Source organism: Aspergillus affinis (assembly GCF_023601865.1).
Source record: "Aspergillus affinis strain CMG 70 chromosome Unknown NODE_10_length_487445_cov_86_957759, whole genome shotgun sequence".
In the NCBI taxonomy this organism is placed as follows: domain Eukaryota; kingdom Fungi; phylum Ascomycota; class Eurotiomycetes; order Eurotiales; family Aspergillaceae; genus Aspergillus; species Aspergillus affinis.
Window position 1 is genome coordinate 329,197 of NW_026515791.1, and position 19,332 is coordinate 348,528.

The window sequence follows — 19,332 nt, forward strand, 5'->3', positions numbered from 1 at the left end:
ACGAAATAATCGCGTATAGATCGGATAGAACCATACTATGTTTTGAAGACCAGAAAAAGACGTACCATGCAACAATGCGCCAACCACAAAAAAACTAGCGATGAATACAACGACGAAGACTGGTTTTTGTAGCCACCGCGGTCGCAGAGACAACGCTCAAAATCGATCGAACGAATATAATTAAGCCCGACAGTCCTCGTAGTATCACAGTTCTAGCGAACCTTCTCTGGTATACCTATACCCACAGGCCCTATGGTGGGAGGATCGAAGGAGGAGCGACGAGGGAGGTGGAGGAGGTGGACTTCACGAAGCGGGTAATACGACGAATGCACTGCGGGAGACGGGCGGCATGGGCGAGAAAGGTGTTGACGTCAGGGGGGATAGGAAATTCACAAGCGACGTCGAGCAGGTCGTGATCAGAGAGGATCTCGACGATAGGAAAGACGAGGAACAAGCATGCGGAATTCAGCGCAGCCAGTTGCAGAGGGGAAGGAGAGGGAGAAAGAGCCAAAGCCGAGAGCGAGCGAGCGAGCGAGCGAGAGAGAAGAGAGAGAGACTGCCCGAGCGTCACGCGGTATTCCGCCCGTATCAGTTCTGCCGGTTCTATTCCCACCGCCTCGCCGCTTGGGGACTCGGTCCTGCTGCTCGGTTCGCTCTCTCCTGGGCCTTTTAAGGGGCGCATTCACGTCGCGATAATTAGGGATGATAAATATCATAATCCATAGGGCATGCGACTGCAAATCCTGGTGAATTTGGGCTTTTCTGGCGGATACACAATGTGAGGGCCCCGTGACATGCCAAATGGCCTCCGTCGCATTTTCCACGTGACCGCCCTCAACTCCCGTCGCCAAGATCCAGAAAAAGAAAAAGAAGAAAAAAAAAGTACAACCAGGACGAAGAGAGAAGAGAAAAGGTAACATCTCCACCCATTTGCATTCACCCTTCGATTGGCTTTATCCCGGAGATCAAGTCCTGACGGCGCAACAGGGATTTTTCCATATCATCATACAAGATGGGCAAGAAATCCAAATCCCAGTCGGAGAAAACTCCGCAAACCAGCAAGCCGGAGGCCTCTTTTCCTCTTCTGGGCGGAAATTCCTCCGTTGATCCAACTTTGGCCTCGCTGTTTGAACAGAGTGTACGTTCATATCTGCTCTTTATCTGTCGCTCTGATTGACTAACTTTGCGATTGTTTTAGGCGGGCCCAGTGAAAGTCCCCGAGGTTGTTGCAACCGCTGTCGACGATGAAAGCGCAGAAAACGAGGAAGCGTCGGGCTTGGAGCCAGACTCGGCCGACGATGATGAAGTCATGCAGGAAGCCTCCGAGCCCGCCGATGAAGCCGCGGGGGAAGCGTCCGAAGCTCCCAACCGGAAGCGCAAGAGGACAAACGGAGAAGATCTCGAAGAGACATACATGCGTCGCATAGCGAAGGAGGAAGAAAAGGAAGAGAAAAAGCGTCGCTCGGAGAAGGCAAAGCGACAGAAGGTTGCCGCTAAGGAGGCAGAGGAAGAAAGTGGCGAGGACGACTCGTCTTCAGAGCAATCCGAGGAAGAAGCAGAGAGCTCCGACGAGGACGGAGGCAAAATTGCACTCCCGAAGCACGAGAGCCAATCTGAGGATGCTGGTTCCCAGGAGATTGAGAAGTCAAATCGAACGGTCTTCTTGGGCAACGTCTCGAACGAGGCCATCAAGTCTAAGACCGCCAAGAAGACCCTTTTGAAACATGTCGGATCGTTCCTCTCGTCGCTTCCAGAATCTACGAGTCCCCATAAGGTCGAATCGATCCGTTTCCGCTCCACGGCCTTTGCCAGTGGCGGGCATATCCCCAAGCGGGCCTCATACACCAGACAGGAACTTCTGGATGACACCACGCCCAGCACCAACGCCTACGTTGTCTACAGCACCCTACAGGCTGCAAGGAAGGCACCCGCAGCCCTGAACGGCACCGTGGTTCTCGACCGACATCTGCGTGTCGATAGCGTTGCTCATCCCTCGCAAATCGATCATAAACGGTGCGTTTTCGTCGGTAACCTCGATTTCGTCGACCACGAAAACAACCCGGATGACGAGGAAAAGAAGAAGAAGAGAAAGACTCCAGCAGATGTCGAGGAAGGCCTGTGGCGGTCGTTCAACGCCCATACGACCGCATCCAAGGAGAAGGATACCAGCCGAGGCAGCGTCGAATCCGTTCGGGTGATTCGTGACCGTGCCACCCGTGTTGGCAAAGGCTTCGCCTATGTTCAATTTTACAACCCAAACTGCGTGGAGGAGGCTCTTCTCCTTAACGGAAAGCAATTCCCGCCCATGCTCCCTCGGAAACTCCGGGTCACGCGAGCCAAGAAGATGGGGAAGAAGCGCGATGACAACAATGCCCCGTCCGGTAAACTTCGGGATTCCGATAAGACGCTCCAGGGCCGTGCCGGCCGTCTGTTCGGCAAGGCCGGCGCTGCCAAGGTGAAGGAAAATGCCACGAAATCGATTTCGCAGAACTCGCTAGTGTTTGAAGGTCACCGCGCGACTGACGATGGCTCGTCACGTATTCGGGTCAAGACCAAGAGCCGTGGTTCTAAAGGCAAGCCGAAGAACCGGAGCAACCAGCGGGCAGCGGCCTACAAAGCGGCCGGAGGGAGGAAGAGCAAAATCGAGAGCAAGCGAGATTAATATGGCTAATTTCATTTTCTGTGTGTATTTTTCAGTCAAAATTATTGAGCGCCTAGGATATCAGCAATACCTACGGACTCTAGAACATTCAGCATGTAAATGATCAATCGTATCTGCACTCGCGAAAGTGACTCCTGCGTACTTTGGAAGGACGATCTAGAGAATGACGTCATTAGTGTAACGCGCAGAGGGGCCCAACAATGAATGAATAGAAATGGTGACATTTGAACGTAACCATTATCGCCTCCTTGCCTAGGGTACATCATCTAGACCAACTTGTCGTGTCATGACCCGTCCGCACTTCTAAGCCGATAGGCAGCCATTTCAGCACAGCAAGCGTCCTTCAGCCACCGTTGATTCCCACCCGCGCGGCGGGCGGAAAACCTTCAAATAGCCTCGATCTCTCAACCCCACTCATCCTTACTCGGAGTACTCCGTACATTCTATGTCTCTACTGTGTACACAATTACCCCCACCTTATTATCCCCATCCAGCGAAACTGCCACGCAACTAGCAGGTTCACGGGGTCGTTGCTCTCGAGTCAGCATAATTCCATCGCCCCGGTAGGGCCTTGGTAACGCTCCATAACTTAACCGTGGTCCACAGCTCTAGAAGTGGCATTATCTGAACGTCGCCCGTCGCAGTAGATGATGCTCCCTATGGTATCGTCGGCTATGAATCGATTTCGCGCCCCAAGGAGGGCCCCTTCTGCCGAAGATTCTCCGTCCGATGCTGAGGAGCCACATACCACCGAACTGGAGACTGAAGAGCCGTATTTTCCTGACCTCTACGATGTACTCAAAACTCGACATATCCTGCGATGGAAGATTGTTCCCGAAGGATTGCCCATGGAGATCGTGGATCTGATTGTGGATGCGGCCGAGTATTGGGCGTCGATGGAATCAAAGATGCAGGGGCAACGAATTATCCGGCAAGACGGGGATCAGGTTCTTGTGCGAACGAGTCCGTTGTGCTATGATGAGAAGGTAAACGACCCTCGCGCCAGACCCAGGCCAGTTGCGCTCTTTCCCGCCGTTTCACAAAATGTTCATTCGGGGTGACATCTATCTTCCTCTCCGCTTGTGCTATATCTAACACCATTTCAGACGCTCGGTAGCCCGTCACCAAAACTGCTGCCGCATCGAACGATTCACCCATGTCGAAAGATTGTCTTCTCCATCGCCTCCCACGATCAGGGCTGGGGTGGTGGTCGTCGACGAGATCACAGTCCGTTTGAGGGGTCCAATACCTGGTTTGACATTGAAGTGATTCATTCTGCGCATCAGGGCACCCCAACAGAAATCTCGAGCCTTCCAGAAGTAGGGCAGAATGGGATCCGACTGACAGCCGGTCATCCCCTCCTCAACCCCAGTAGACAGAAGTTGCAATCGAATCGGACATACGTGAGGGAAACTCATCACTATACAATCACCTGGCACCATCTCGACCGTGTCCCAGCAGACTCAGAGGAGGCCGAAGAGATCGAACGTGATCAGGGTCGGGGCCGTGCCACGCTGGATGGCAGCCTGATACGCGCGCTGGGACTAGGCGATGCTATCTCCGTCTGGGGACGCGCTCGATATGGCGGATGGTCGAACCATGTGGAAGAAGTGGCGGTGCGAGTGTTCTGGGCGGTATGAAGGGTGGGGTGAATGAGTGACCTAGTACATAGTACGAATACCTAGTACAAAGGACAGAAGATATTTATCTGCGGAGTAACTACGGAGTACACAGTAGTATTAGGGCAGCGACAGGATTACCGAATCGGGAAGGGTCGTCGCGGCCTGGTCGTTCAGGCTGCCAGGCATAACCTCATCTCCGCACGAAATCACGCAATTTCGCCAAGACCGCCCGATCGCCGAATATAAGGATTAACCAGCCCGTCGTCCTTTCATGCCACCAGCTTCTCTGCTTTTTGCTCGCAGACAAAGCCAATATGATGTGATCCTCGACGGCTGCCGGAGTACAACAGTCGTTTGCTCCAGCATCTACTCTATCCGTCCCCGTCCCCCTCGAACCCCCTCAGCATGTCGGCGTTCGTTCCTCGTCCTGCCCCCAAGAGCGGCCAAACGCAGCCCAAATGATCTCCGACGGAAAGCGCACCAGGGATTTTCCCAGGCCTCTGCGAGTGGGGCAGCATGCGTCGGTTGCGCAACAGTCGGTCTGGCAACGATGGACGAGGCCTGGATGGCTATCGCCTGACCTGGAAGAAAGGGCGGTTTATCCTGCCCTCTCGCCCTTTCTCTCGCCCGAGTGCGCGCACGGCTTGCCCGCACGACGGTCATTCGCTCCGTTCCATCCGCCTGGTCGACTTCTCGTTCTGCCCCTCCCGTCCAGGCCAGCACAATGACGCTCATTAGCCTGTTTCGCCGAGAATTACGCCGTGCTTTTGCTGCAACGCCCCTGGATACTTCTCTTGGCTACCATTCAAATCCCCAGCGATGTCCGCCCTCGTCAGCGGTGTTTTCACCGCTTCAGCCCAGCGCCCTAGATTCTTGTGGCCATCTTCATCTCTCGCCCTTTCGTTTCTCCATCATCCAGCTCGTTCTACGCGCCAGATCGCCTCGAAAACCATGAATTCACCTCAAAATTGTGCGGCAGTTGTTGTGGGAGCCGGCCCCGCGGGCTTGGCTGTTATAGGAAATCTGCTGGAGAAGCAAATCGGGAAAATCGCCTGGATTGACCCGATTTTCCAAGGGGGGCGAGTCAACCGCAAATATCGAGAAGTTCCTAGGTGAGTGTTTCCTCGGTCCGGCCCCCTGTGATATCGCAGGGCGTCGGAAGAGGAGCGCTCTCAGCTGACGTGGGTTGAACCAATCTAGCAACACCAAGGTGTCGCTCTTTCAAGCATATGCCACCGCCGTTCAACCCTTCCGTTCCGTCATCAACTCCCGCGTTCCCAGTCCAATCTCAACGATGGCCAAACTCGACCAGGAGAAAACCTGTCATCTACACCACGCTGCGGATATGGTCAAGGGCCTGTCGGACGGCATCGTCAAGATGGACGAGGTGTTGGCGTGCCGTGGGGTTGTCACTGCCGCCACCTTGGCTGAAAATGTCAGTTCAAATGTTCCGAATCCCGGGATTCGGTGACTATTCGTAATTTCTGTGGCTAATCGTTGCGCTGTTTGTCTCTTTTTAGACGTCAATGTGGACGGTACGGATCATGCGTCGAGACTCTCTCGACGAGTTCGAGGTAGTGACCCCGAGACTCGTTCTATGTACAGGATCGTCGCCGTCGCAAGTCTCGATCCCCGTCTCTGGACTCGACATCCAGAGACTGGACCTAGATGTAGTTCTGAAGCCCAGTGACCTTGTCACGTACCTGCCCCGCAATGTACCCCAGACCGTGGCGGTGGTGGGGGCTTCCCATAGTGCCATCCTAGCTCTCCTCAACCTGGTAGAATTGGGTCGCAGCTCCCACCCCCAGCTACGAGTGAAGTGGTTCACGCGGCATCCTCTTCGGTATGCCGAGTATATGGATGGCTGGATCCTCCGAGACAACACGGGTCTCAAGGGTCTAGCGGCGGACTTTGCTCGCCAGCAATTGGAGGACGAGCAGCTACCCCAGTCGGAGGCGGGTCAGTTCATCACGAAGGTGGACTGCGGGGGAGGCCAAGAGATGGCGCAATATCAGCAGCATCTACCATCCTGCTCGCACCTCGTCCAGGCCGTCGGGTTCACACGGGATCCGCTGCCCGAGTTGTCCGTTGATGGGGAGCCTTTGGAGCTGGAGTTCGACTCGGAATCGGGCGGCTTCCAGGACCAGAAGGGACGACAGGTGCCGGGCCTCCACGGCGCGGGCATCGCCTTTCCTGAGCGGGTGGTCGATCCGCACGGCAATGTTGAGCATGCCGTCGGGTTTTGGAAATTTATGAAGTATCTCAAGCGCGTGAGTCCCCAGTGGGCCGCCTCACAATGAGGCGGTTCATATGTTTAGGTGTGATGTTCCTGCCCGTGGCCTGACTCTGCTGGAAGGGAGGGCTGCCGGAATGTCTATATACCATATAATCATTCAACTTATTGAAGTTCATTACCATCAAACACCTCTATCCGTAGTACCTTATCCCGTAGGCATACAGCTGTCAGTCGCAACACCCCCTCCTCCTCCCCACCTCCCTACGGGCAGACGCCCTTGAATGCTGCCCTGTCACCGTGCAAGCAGGTGGCCGACAGAAGGTCGGGTTACTCGAGATCCTCCGCCGGGCAACCTGTCTGGCGTCTGCATGCACGCATCCACTAGGCCGTCCCGCGTTACTCAAGAATCAATAATCTTTCAGGACTCGGTCGACGTTCCGTTGGATATCTAACCCGCCCCCTTTGAAGATGGGCATTTTCGATTTTCCCCTCCTAGGGCAGATAAGCGCTACTCCGTACCTAAGCAGTTAGCAGGACGTGAAAGGTTCGACCTCCGAGCCTAGTCCGCATGTGATGGATACAAAGGGAGCGAGATGGGCCCAAGCCCTGTGAGTGATAGATAGGTACAATGCAGAATGTCCACGGACTTTTTACCTACCCCTTTTTAGCCTGCGATGGGGATGCTACGGTGTAGCTACACCGTAGATACTACCTGGGATAGTAGGGAGAATGTAGATACACACACTCCGACAGTATCCACAAGAAACTAGCGATACCCCCAGATGATAAGGGCATCAGGCACTCATCATGATTGCATCAAGTCATCAACCGGTCGTGCCGATCATCACCCTTCACCCATTGCCCCAGTTCTTGGAAGTTTATCATAATCTTACGGGGTACATAGTTAGTCTTAGTCTCTTAGTCTCTTAGTTCTTACCTACTTGCGTTGTTTTTTGTCTTCCCCTCCCCTCCCCCCTTTCAGCTGGACTTAGTTAGGTTACTACCTACGCAGTACGAAGTAGGTAAAAGGTAAAGAGACAAAGACCAACGATTCATCGAACGGGATGTAGGGATAACAAGGTAAGGATGGTAAGGTCGGCTCATGCTCACCTACTGGATTCTCTCGTCCCAGAAATGAGTGGTCATGAGATTCCTCCGTATGAAAGGCTGAAAGCCCGTTATCATTCCTCTCCCACTAGCCCAGTCCAATGAAGAGTGGTCCCCCTTTTTTTTTTTTTGGCTCCTCTTCCCCTCAGGATCATCGCGTCGCTCTCACAAACGCACCAATGGAATGGAACAACACCCCTACCTCAGGTATGCAGTGTGTACGGTGTATTTTATTTTAATTTACTTTATCTTAATCCACTGAATTGATTTTGATTAAATTCGATTTAATTTAATTTAATCTCCCCTCCCATCTGGTCCGGTGTATTCCACCGTCCACGGCCAATTCCCATTCCCACAATGGAGAACGTCAAATTACCCAGGATCCTCGCCCTTACTTTACCCCCGACCGACGTTGGGGCCAGACCTTCCAGGCCTCCCAGGCCTCCCAGACCTCCCAGAATTCTCCACTTCCCACCCAGAACTTTGCAGCCGTTTAATTTCCCCTCGGGAGCCTTGTTGATTGGGCCCTGGGGGTGGATCGGGGCTAACGGCGCCCCAGAGGGATCCACGTAAATAAACAACTTACTCTGAGTTACGGAGCACTGGAAAACTGGAAGTCGAAAACTGGAAAAGTGAAAAGTGGAAGAGGGAAAACTAGAGAGTGGTATCTCCACTCTCCATCAGACCTACCTCATATGCCTGTTACCCGAACTCACGGCCCTCCGTTGGGCTGATCGCTCCCACTGTCATCTCCGATATCGTCGTCGCTACTCGCTACCCTGTCTTTACGCCGATCCAGCCTGGATGATCGTTGGTCATGAAAAGTTTTCAGTATTAGTCGTGCATGCTCGACACTAATCGTTCATTACAGAGTCCACATATCTACATAGTAGTAGTACATAACCGTACAAAGCCAGCGGATCCATCCCCTCCACTCCGTCCGCGGCGATTCAGAAATAATAATGAGGTAAATACCTGATAATAACAGGGAATGCAATCCAAACCGACGAATGCAATGCCCAAAACGAAGGATTCAAAAGAGGAATAAAATGCGTTGCTTTCCGAAGCAAACAAAAGGTTCAAAGCCCGAGGAACGACAAGACTCGTTCTCTCAGGTAACGGGGGAATATGAAGCGAAAGGCTGTGAAAAGAAAAAAGAAGAGGGGGCATAAGAAGTAAAAACGTAGAAGCGGTATATAAGAAACAACCGGGTCATAACCATGCGATTCAGACAAACCAAACCCAAAGAGCAAGTAACGTTAAATGGGAAGAGTTTAGAAGACGGCAACGCCGGCCAACACAAGAGCCATCATGGCGCCGGAAACCCGAGTGGTCGTGCCGGCATTCGAGTTGGGCACCGCCGTTTCGGAAGCACTGGCACTAGCAGAAGCGCTGTTGGTGCTCGAAGCCTGTCCGCTGGAGGTGGAAGCTGCGACGCTGGAGGAGCCGGTGGAGGAACCAGTCGAAGTGGCCGATCCGTCGCCGCCGCCAGAAGCGGTTCCGGTAGCAGAGCTCGAGCCGGTGCTGGTCGCCATCGACAACGTGGTGGGGGTCTCGGTCTTGGTCTTGGAAGCGCTGGAGGTGCTGGTGGTCTTCTCCTCGGACGAAGTAGTGGTGGAAGCCTCGGAGGTGGTGGTGGCGGAAGCAGTCGACGTCGTGGAGGACTTGGTCGTGTGGACGGTGGCACCGGCAACGACGAAACGGGGGAGATAGTTGACCTCGCTGGTGTCATCGTCCGAGATGATCTCAACGGTGTAATCCGGCTGAGCGGCAAGGTCGGACGGAGGAGTCCAGGTGAAGCTGCCCGAGTTGTCAATGCTCTCTGGACAATATGTCAGTATATGTTTACAAGCACCTGGCACAGACGCAAAACATCGGAGAACTCACTGGCAATGGCGGTACCCGAGTTCGGGGTCAGGACACCACCCCATTGCAGGCGCAGGGTCACGGTTCCGCTGGTGGTGGGATCCCACGTCAGAGTAGTGGGCTGGCCAGTCTTGAAAGAATATCCATCCTTGGGGATGTTGAAGGGATTGGCCTTCTCGGAAGCGGCGGCCGCGAGGGTCGCGATGGCGCTGAGGGTCAAGAAGAAGACGGAACGCATTGTTGTAAAGTGACGAAGTAAGCGATTCGATTGATGATGGCGGAATGAAAATATCGGACAGGCCCAGGCAAAGTATTGACAAGCGGGGATTATGATATGGTTGATATACAGTCAGGTGGTGAGGATAACTGTGGGTGAAGGAAGGACTTTGAATTCGATGGATTCAATGAGATCGAGCAATGATTAAAAGGAATGTAAGGGTGGGAGAATAATGTACTCGAAGGACAGACGTCGGGTGGGGAGGGAAAGAAGTGACAGGGAAGGAAGGAAAATACGAGGGGAGGTTTTGAATTTGGGGGGAAGGCGAGTCTATGTATACCACAGGGTTGGGCAAGTGCTAGTAGTCGGCACTACTACCTACCTCGGAGGGTCTACACTGTACAGCTGCTACTACTGCAGGTACTAGGCAGGACCGGAAAGGCAAAGATACTCCGTTAGGGGGGTCCCCGACCCTGCAAACTGCAACGACGGGAGTGGACAATCCACGAGGGCTCCAATGGAAGTAATCCCAACCCATACCGTTCCCATACAGCACTAGGGCAACTCCGGACCTCCCAGGGAACTAGGCAACCGGCCAATGAGCACCGTCAGAGCGGGGGCAAATTAAACTAATCGACCTAGCCGGTACTAGTGCCCTGCAAGCGGACCCCCCAATTTCGAGAGAATCCCGGCAAAAGCCCGGTCCGGCCGCTCAATCTGGAGGGCTAACAAATCTTAGCGCCGGCTAGTCGGATTTACCAGAAAGTCTGGCCTACGGAGTCCACGAGGCGGAGGCCCGTGACTGGGCAGAGAAAACTCGGTCGACGGCAATAGTTCCTTCTTGTCAAGTCTGGTGGCGCTCCCTCTGAGTACTTAGCGAGCGAGAGAAGCGACACTCTAATAATAACCGTCCCAAGATAGTATGAGTGGTGTGATCCCATGGTTTGATTTGGTTTTTCTTTCTTTGTTTTCTTTAAACTTTTTTGGAATAAAGTCTGCATTCCTCGGGTATTTTGACGGGGGACATGCATCAAGGGGATTCAGTAAGAACTTTCAACGCAACCCTTGCGTTATGGGACAAGGGATCGTACAGAACACAGGTGGTACCTGAATGACCATGCTATCATGCTGCCTACTACTCCGTACCCATCCACTAAGTTCTGGGTTAGTGTCTAAGCCCCTCTACCCTCCCCAGAATAACACGAGAACTGATAACATTATCAGGGACTACTACTCGGAGTAGATCCCTTCTCGGCGCATCCTGGTCAATACTACGGGGTACACCCAGTACCGCCACCGTCATCGTGACTTCCATCGAAATCCCTCGTGATCCTTGCGCTCCTTCCGGAATGGTCCCCTATAGTAGCTCCGTGCTAAGGGTGTTTGTTTGCCTGATCGGATTTCCACCACTGTGGGTTGTTCATTTCGGCCCCCGATCTCCCTTCCAGTGTGAGCCCCCCTATGAAGGACTCCTTGCGACACATCACATTGGAAGACTCACAATGTCTCCGATCAAGCATGCGTCAGAACGGTCCCTTCAATGATGTCTTGGACTCGGATATTTGACGGGTTTTGCCCCATAAAACGTTGTTTGCAAATCTTACTCCGCCAACCGAGGGATTCGACGATCTGTTCCATTTTCTCACTTAGTCGCAGATCCACGACCCAAGCTTCAACATGACCGAGTAAAACCACCTTAATTCTCGACATGTTGACTTGGGAAGAAAACCCCAACTTGCCACAGTTTCCACCGTGTCAAACTTTTCTCAACTCTGTTTTCCCGGCTGGCTGCTCCAAAGTCATGACGGCAGCGTGGTCCATCCCTGCGTAGACCTGTCAGTCCAATACGACTCGACTCGTCCGACGGTTTGTTTCACTCAGAATGTTTGCCCTTTTCCAGTCAGATTATAGCCCTAAGACCTCCGCGATCATACGCGTATAATCGACATAGGCACTTGAACATACAGTACGTTCTACAGGCTATATATAACTCTTCCTATCGAAAGCATCAATCACAACTCAAACTAGGGTATCCGCAGCATGAGGGGGGTGCATGTTACTCAACCGTTACCCTTGACAAAAAGCAGGGCACGCCACTAACTCGACATTCCACATGTCGAGCTCAGGTCCTCGTGCAAGTGGTGTCGCTTTACATGATAATTATAATTTTCGCCTTAGCTACAGTTTCAAACACAACCGGCATGTTGCAACTTAAATCTCAACTTCTCCGCTTCCCGGGCCGATAGGTGTCTATGCATCTTGACGCTGTCTCAGTCTTTAACAAGATCAATTTTAGCCTCTTAGATAAACAGACATTGCATACCCCGGAGTTTCCAGACTATCTTTAAGATGTTTAACTTTTAACTACTCCGTAGAACAGTTATGTATATATTCGAAATGGCAGCCATTGGGATTTAGTCCAAATTTTGGCTGTCAGATTTTTGGGTTGGATCGGCATTCGCCTCGAGTGACTGTCACAGGTGTGTGAACATGACAGTGAAGTAGTAGCGACACGGAAAGCATCCTCGTCTGTGGGATCTAAGTAACCCTTCCTAATTTTGATTTTGTTTGTTCCCAGTACCTTTTGACAATATATGTTAGTCTATCTGTTGCAGTAATTTACAGTCTGCATACATGTGCGTCAGCAAGGGGTGATGTTTCCGGGAGGCCGTGGTGCTTCGGATAAATATATAGTTAGCACATCGGAGTATCGCGACAATTCGAATACTATATTTTCAGGATTAATTGAGCAATTGCTTGATGATATTTAGCTACCCCAGTATACAACACAAAAGAAATTTTTTTTTGAATATTTACTTGATATCGCAATATCGCGGAATCGACCTTGATCCTCGTATAATGATGTTAGTATTCATTAGGGCAAGCGTCTAAATACAGCCCGTCGCATCATGTACATGAAAGGCGGCCAAGCGATAGCGATATACAAATGTAGTATAAACCCATTTCTGCGGAGAGTCTCGGTGTCCACCGCGCTGAAAGGAGGTTGAAGTTGTCTGGAGACACCGCAGCCATTTAGGCAGTGGACGCACTGCCATCTACCGCTGGCTCTGGTACTGGTGCGCCCGATACTCCTTGATTCTGTGTGGCATCTTCAGCAGCATTCATGTCGTCCGTCTTCTGTACAGGCGGTTCTGAAGCTGGTGGAGCTTCTAGATGGCCGTTCTCTCCCAACCACATGATTGCCTCCATGACTTTTCGATCATCCTCCTCTTTTTGACGGCCGAGAAGCTTAATGTCATTTACGTCAGTTGAAGATACTTGTGTGTGGAATGAGGGGGAAAAGCAGTCGGTACTCACAGCCTGCAGCAATCCTTTGCGTCCTTTTTTCTCCACGGGCTTCGCCTTGGCTGGGCGTTGGGGCGCCTCGTGTAGGAATTTACACTGATCCCCGCGTAGGCATCGTCCGTTGCGAGCAAAGTGCCGACATAGCCTCTTCTTCACTTCGCGAGGGGGCGGGGGCACTCGCTCAGGCCCTTCGCGCCGCGAAGATATTTCCTCGGGGGCCGAGTCATCGTCATCGTCACTGGAGTCGGAGTCGGAGTCGGAAGATTCTGATCCACTCGATGACGTCCAGTCGCCGCTGTCAGAGGCGTCGGAAACTGATATGATAGATTCTGATAACCCCTGGCTTTGATTCGTGCTCAAAACACCAAGAGTGCTAGCACCCTCGGTCGTTTCGGCATCTTTATCAAGGACCTCACTATGCTCAGAAGGATTGCCTGGAAGACCCGGTGCCGTGTCTTGAGCCTTGTCGGTACTGCCTTGAGTCTGGGCTTGCTGGGGGAGTGACTTTGCTTCACCGCCAGCACCTGTCGTCCCCTTCTGTAATTGCTCAACTTTCATCCGAGCCCGCTCGGCGTCGGCCTCTGCCTTTTCCACCCGTTTCTGTTCTTTCATGAGCTTGCGCCGTAGTTTGTCGGCCTTCTGTTTCGCCTTTGCCGCGGCATCCACCGGATCGGCGGAGCTTGAAGGCTGTTCCTTCTGACTGCGAACGTCTTTCTGGGGCCGCTTGGATTCTTGTTTCTGCATATCCTTCTGCCGCAGGGCCTCCTGCCGAGCTTTCTTTGCCTCCTCCATGGCCTTCTTCTTCTCTTCGATTCTCGATTGAGTTGGGAACCGCTTCTTTCGTTCCGCAATCCAAGCCGCGATTTCTGCGGGCGTTTGTAACGTAGCTGTATGCCCCTTGTAGGTAAACTGCAATGGTGCCACGGCTCCAGCTCCGGCGGGCGCTAACCTCGCCTCCTCGTCCACATCATCTTCCTCCTCACTAGACTCGTGTTCGTCGGTCTTCGGCGTCAGGCCTAATTGGTTGTGTTTTCTCTTTTTCTTCTTCGGCTTTTTGTTGGTATCCACGGGCGGAGGTGGTTTCGAGGGCAAAGGGTTACCAAAACTTGGCACAGGAGGCGGCGCAGGCACACGCGGGCCCGTTGCCCGAGGTTTCCCAAAAGCCGAGGTATGATCACGCTTGTTGGGATGGTGGGATGGTCCAGCGCCCTGGGGGGCCTGGTTATTATTATGATTATTGTTATAGGTGTTGAACGAGCGCCCTCCGCGCTGGTTGCCGTGATGAGGCGCTGGGTACCCCCCGGCGGCAGAACCGGCATTCTCGAAACCCCAGCGCATGGGGGGACCCATCATTGGCGGCGGTGCCGAGGCTGCGGTATGTTGGGGGGTAGGCATCACCGGGGGATACATAGGCGCCGATTGAGTGGTCGAGGGAGCGTAGGCTGCATCGTAGCTCGGGCGACGTTGGTAGGATGAGCCGTGAGCCGCATGAGGCTGGGAATACGGCTGCTGAGAGGGAAAACCAGCGGCATTGTGATGATTCTGGAAGTTTTGGGACTGTGCCGGGGTAAACTGCGGCGTTGGCATAGGCTGCTGGGTAGCGGCCACCGGTTGGGAAGCGAAACCCGCATAATTCATCGGAGCGTAGCCAACAGAGGGCACGTTCGTCGAGACAGGCATATAATGTCCTCCGCGGCCCCCTCCTCCTCCTCCTCCTCCTCCTCCTCCTCTGTTTCCATATCCTCTTCCGCGACCTCTGTGGTTACCTCCACCGCCCCGGCCACCTCGCTGACCATACTGGTTCTGTCCGTATTGTGAAGGATAAGCAGCATGTTGCTGATTATATGATTGCTGCTGCGTTTGCTGCCGGGAGGGAGGCGGCGGCGGCGGCGGCGGCGGAAAAGAGAATCCCTGGGGATTCATTGCGCGAAGATCTCTGTCGATCTTCAAAGGTAGAGGGCATAAACGCCATTCTCACAGCATGCTGGCAGACTAGATGAGATTCCTCGTCGGTCTTTTTTCCGCGGCAGGAAACTAATGCTCTACTGCTCCCAAGCGGAAAGTTTCACCGTCCCCGAGACAGGGCGGAAGATGGGTGTTATCACGTGGCAGTTTATTTGTCCGGCAGAAAAATAAAATATCAGGCGGATCGGCGGTCTGCGACTGGCCGGACGCATTTCATGAAATCGCTTCTTGCAACCTGCCTTCATCAAATATTCAGTCGCGATTCTTGTCATGCACCCGAGATCGTCGAGGACTTGAACCGGGTGGCCTGGGTGACTTCTTTGGCAGCAGACTGTGTCCTGAACATGGAATTCATTCTTCGTACTCTCTCCTACCGTGTGACCGTATTGCGATAGTGCGATAGAAGACCCTTCATCTACCTTGGCGTGGTACTCGAGCCCACCATGTTTATTCTTGTCAGTGACGGAAATCTCCTAGTTCTGATGTCATAGCCTGACCGATCCCCGTGCAGACAACGATCTCAGATCTGATTCAGATCTCGCCCGAGGACTTCTCTAAATATAGTTCCGTGGCCATTGAAGATAACATCAACGAGAAATACGCCAATAAAGTATGTAGTCTACCAGATTGATTGACAGGAGTGCCGGCTAACAACTCTATGTGAAGGTCATCCAAAAGATTGGCCTCTGCGTTGGTTTCTATGATTTGTTAGAATCGTCCGATGGACTGATTGGCCACGGCACTGGCCTAGTGAATGTCAATGGTAAGTTGTGTCTTTCCCACTCATTCACCAGGAATCGCGCTGGCTGGAATTCCCGTTCTAGAGCGTTGTGCGGAAAGAACCTGATACTAATGATGGCGCAGTTAAATTTCGCCTGATTGTTTTCCGGCCGTTTAAAGGCGAGATCATGCTGGGAAAGATCGCCAGTGCTACGGAATTTGGAATTAAAAGTATGTATCTGGGTACCGAAGGCATTAATCATATGGTCACTAACTTTGCGCAGTTGGTGTCGAGTTTTTCAATGATATACTTGTGCCCCCGAATCTTCTACTAGACGGGGCAAGATTGTAAGCGCGGGAGTCAGAACGGTCGGCCAGCATCGCTAACATGCCCCAGTGACTACGCGGATCAAGTCTGGATCTGGGAGAATGAAGACGGCTCGACCTTTTACTTTGACGTGGGAGAAGTCGTTCGATTCCGCGTTGAGACGGAAGAATGGCATGACCAGATTCCCAATGCTCCAGATCTCGGCGATAGTACCGCGAACGAGCGAAAACCACCGTACTCCATAATCGTAAGTCAATGCGCCCTCTCTTACCCGCCAGGAGACCAACGGAGAAGAGATCGAACTATTGCTAATTTGACTACAGGGCTCGATGCAAATGGCTGGTCTGGGGCCCATTTCCTGGTGGTAAAATCAGAGCGTCTTTTCAGGCTTCGGGCTTCAGATTTCAGGCGTGGATCGAGAGTGCGAGAGGGGTTCCTTGGCAGGCATATGCACTCCGCTTTTGTGTTTCTTGGTGATCATCCGGGGCAGTGAGTAATGGCGCCGAAGGACCACTGAGTTGTACTCCGACTCTCCGATTCTCCGAATAGGTACTCCGTAGGGCGTAGATATGGATAGTGTCGGCATGCAGTCCGGGCGAGTCGTGACAGGTATATAGCATGATTATAGATTGCTATGGCGACAATGAATAACGAAAAGATTGGTCAGAACGCCGGCGGATGACGACATCCCACGCCATTTCCCCCGGACTGCAAGGACGCTCTTCCTCCAGTTCCTCCACTGCCGATTCTAGAAGCATCTTGACTCCTAGTCCTGTCCGGTTGCAAGTCGGTTAGGGCCGGAGACGCGATTGACACCGGTGGGGACCCGCCTGGACGCTATTCTGGAACTGCTCCACGATGGCCCTCGGGTTCTTCGCAAATGCGCTGAGGCAAAACGTAACAAAAATCAGAAGAAAAGAAAATTTTTTCTCTGTTCGCGATTCAGATTGATAATTCTGCATTAAATCTTTTTTTTTTTTTTAATTCTACAGCGACATTTGTCTCACCGGACGTCCGTCGCTTCTGGGAGAAAAAAAAGCCCCCCACTTACAAATCAGTTCCTCCCTTGGGTGAGGTCGATATAAATATACATCTTTGTACTTCAACTCCGGATCCTTTGTTAATTTCTTGATTATCATAATTTATCTTTTTGCGACTTCACCGCTGGTGTTCCGACGGAGAACGGAAACGGCTACCCATTAGACCTTGGATTTTATTTTCCTGCCCTCCTCTTTTATTTCTTCCTTGATTCCCTCTTCCAATTTCACCGAACTCCTCCCTTTCTTTAAACAATCCCCGACACAATGACCGCCGGAACGAATTTCTCCAACGGCGAATCCGCGCAGGATCGCCGCTTCGGTACTCTCGCCGTTCACGCCGGTGCCCCTCACGATCCCATCACCGGCGCTGTTATCGCTCCCGTTAGTCGATCTCTTTGCGACTGATCCTTATCCCTAACTTTCTTTTTGGACGGTCGCAATGCTGACTAGAACCTCCAGATTTCTCTTTCCACTACCTACGCGCAGACGAGCGTTGGCAACCCTGTCGGCGTCTACGAGTACACTCGGAGCTCTAACCCCAACCGGTGAGTAGTGCAGATCGCGGGGAGGAGAAAGATTGAGAGTCGGCGCTGTGTTCTGGGTACTAACTCCCGATCAGTGACAACTTTGAGCAGGCTGTTGCGGCCCTCGAGCATGCGAAATACGCCCTTGCCTTTTCCTCCGGTTCTGCCGCTACGGCGAATATCCTTCAGTCCCTCGCCGCGGGCTCGCACGTCGTCTCGGTCTCCGATGTGTACGGTGGCACACACAGATATTTCACAAAGGTCGCGTCCGCCCACGGCGTACATGTGACGTTCTCGCCGACGATTGAATTGGACGTGGAGGAGCTGATCCGACCCAACGAGACCAAGTTAGTGTGGATCGAGACCCCGTCAAACCCGACCCTGGGTTTGGTTGATATCCGCAAGGTCGCGGATATTGCGCATCGCCATGGCATCTTGGTGGTGGTGGACAACACTTTTATGAGCCCTTATATCCAGAACCCCTTGGACCACGGTGCCGATATCGTGGTGCACTCGGTCACCAAGTATATCAACGGACACTCTGTATGTGATCTCTCTCCCCCTTCATTCTCCCCGTGAATCGATATGCTGACTGTTATCTAGGATGTCCTGATGGGTGTCGCCGCTTTCAACTCGGAGAGCTTGAAGGAGCGCCTCACTTTCCTCCAGAACGCCATTGGAGCCGTCCCCTCTGCGTTCGACTGCTGGCTGGCTCACCGTGGTCTGAAGACTCTCCACCTTCGTGCGCGGGAGGCCACCACCAACGCTACCGCTGTGGCCAAGGCGCTCGAGGCCTCCCATCACGTCTTGTCCGTCAACTACCCTGGCATCGACTCTCACCCCCACCGTGCCATCGCTATCAAGCAGCACCGCCAGGGAATGGGCGGTGGTATGCTGAGCTTCCGTCTCAAGGGCGGCCAGAAGGCTGCCCACCTCTTCTGCCAGTACACCAAGGTTTTCACGCTGGCCGAAAGTCTGGGAGGTGTCGAGAGTCTTTGCGAGGTTCCCTCCAGCATGACTCACGCCGGTATCCCCAAGGACCAGCGGGAGGCCGCCGGCGTGTTCGACGACCTTGTCCGCATGAGCTGCGGTGTTGAGGATGCGGAGGATCTCAAGGCCGACGTGCTGCAGGCCCTTGAAAAGGCTGTGGCAGCCGGCCTGCAGGAGAACGGTACCAAATAAACGATGAAACCTGAAGCAACGTTTTGTCAGGACTATGCATGAAATTTTAGAGCAATAGAACTATCTAAATATGTCTAATAGACTAAATTAATGACGATATGGAGTTACTGTTTGGCACCCAACCTCTACCTCGACCTGCGTAGTTGTAGCCCTGCTAATTCACTGTATAAACCATCTATCAATCAAAGGTGTAATAATAATGATACAAATTCGAGCAGGGTTATCAGGCGACGAGGGTCAGAAATGAAGCATCACGGCCCGATGGGTGATTAGTCATCAGCACGATGATGCAAAAAATCTCCAGAAAAAAAGCTGGGACAATCTTCCCTCCGGATTGAGAACGTGGAACGGCCTGCACCAGGTATTCGGTAATCTTCACCGGTATAAACCCTCTGACAAAACTTGAGACTTGAAGGACGGCGGATTCAAGAGACTCATTCTCCGTCGTTTGGCCCTTTGTTCACCCTACAATCTATCTATAGAAACCCCGCGTTGATAGATACATTGGCTGGTACGTGCCGTGTCGACTCGATCGATTTTCGCAAAGTTTGTGCACA

General features: G+C 52.7%; 8 protein-coding genes across 8 annotated transcripts; 5 read left to right on the forward strand and 3 right to left on the reverse strand.

Moving 5' to 3' along the window:
• Positions 1-250: 250 nt before the first annotated feature.
• Positions 251-682, reverse strand: KD926_000504 (uncharacterized protein; the record flags this gene model as incomplete). Its single annotated transcript, XM_053096414.1, has 1 exon — positions 251-682. One exon carries the CDS (start codon positions 680-682, stop codon positions 251-253), a length of 432 nt encoding a protein of 143 aa, XP_052959574.1.
• A 330-nt stretch (positions 683-1,012) lies between these two features.
• On the forward strand, positions 1,013-2,662 carry nop12 (rRNA-processing protein NOP12; the record flags this gene model as incomplete). Its single annotated transcript, XM_053096415.1, has 2 exons — positions 1,013-1,138; positions 1,199-2,662. The coding sequence occupies 2 exons, from the start codon at positions 1,013-1,015 to the stop codon at positions 2,660-2,662; spliced, it is 1,590 nt and encodes a 529-aa protein (XP_052959575.1).
• A 647-nt stretch (positions 2,663-3,309) lies between these two features.
• KD926_000506 (uncharacterized protein) lies at positions 3,310-5,012 on the forward strand (the record flags this gene model as incomplete). The annotated part of the gene is made up of 3 exons (XM_053096416.1): positions 3,310-3,708; positions 3,769-4,296; positions 4,635-5,012. 3 exons carry the CDS (start codon positions 3,310-3,312, stop codon positions 5,010-5,012), a joined length of 1,305 nt encoding a protein of 434 aa, XP_052959576.1.
• Positions 5,013-5,103: 91 nt separating this feature from the next.
• On the forward strand, positions 5,104-6,584 carry KD926_000507 (uncharacterized protein; the record flags this gene model as incomplete). The annotated part of the gene is made up of 3 exons (XM_053096417.1): positions 5,104-5,396; positions 5,485-5,719; positions 5,805-6,584. 3 exons carry the CDS (start codon positions 5,104-5,106, stop codon positions 6,582-6,584), a joined length of 1,308 nt encoding a protein of 435 aa, XP_052959577.1.
• A 2,317-nt stretch (positions 6,585-8,901) lies between these two features.
• Positions 8,902-9,731, reverse strand: KD926_000508 (GPI anchored serine-threonine rich family protein; the record flags this gene model as incomplete). The annotated part of the gene is made up of 2 exons (XM_053096419.1): positions 8,902-9,449; positions 9,515-9,731. 2 exons carry the CDS (start codon positions 9,729-9,731, stop codon positions 8,902-8,904), a joined length of 765 nt encoding a protein of 254 aa, XP_052959578.1.
• A 3,012-nt stretch (positions 9,732-12,743) lies between these two features.
• KD926_000509 (CCCH zinc finger protein) lies at positions 12,744-14,939 on the reverse strand (the record flags this gene model as incomplete). Its single annotated transcript, XM_053096420.1, has 1 exon — positions 12,744-14,939. The coding sequence occupies one exon, from the start codon at positions 14,937-14,939 to the stop codon at positions 12,744-12,746; it is 2,196 nt and encodes a 731-aa protein (XP_052959579.1).
• Positions 14,940-15,424: 485 nt separating this feature from the next.
• Positions 15,425-16,397, forward strand: KD926_000510 (DNA-directed RNA polymerase III subunit RPC25; the record flags this gene model as incomplete). Its single annotated transcript, XM_053096421.1, has 7 exons — positions 15,425-15,436; positions 15,493-15,591; positions 15,648-15,744; positions 15,846-15,932; positions 15,986-16,049; positions 16,099-16,276; positions 16,353-16,397. 7 exons carry the CDS (start codon positions 15,425-15,427, stop codon positions 16,395-16,397), a joined length of 582 nt encoding a protein of 193 aa, XP_052959580.1.
• A 936-nt stretch (positions 16,398-17,333) lies between these two features.
• On the forward strand, positions 17,334-18,775 carry KD926_000511 (cystathionine gamma-lyase CYS3; the record flags this gene model as incomplete). Its single annotated transcript, XM_053096422.1, has 4 exons — positions 17,334-17,450; positions 17,529-17,614; positions 17,689-18,136; positions 18,197-18,775. The coding sequence occupies 4 exons, from the start codon at positions 17,334-17,336 to the stop codon at positions 18,773-18,775; spliced, it is 1,230 nt and encodes a 409-aa protein (XP_052959581.1).
• Between the last annotated feature and the right edge of the window lie 557 nt (positions 18,776-19,332).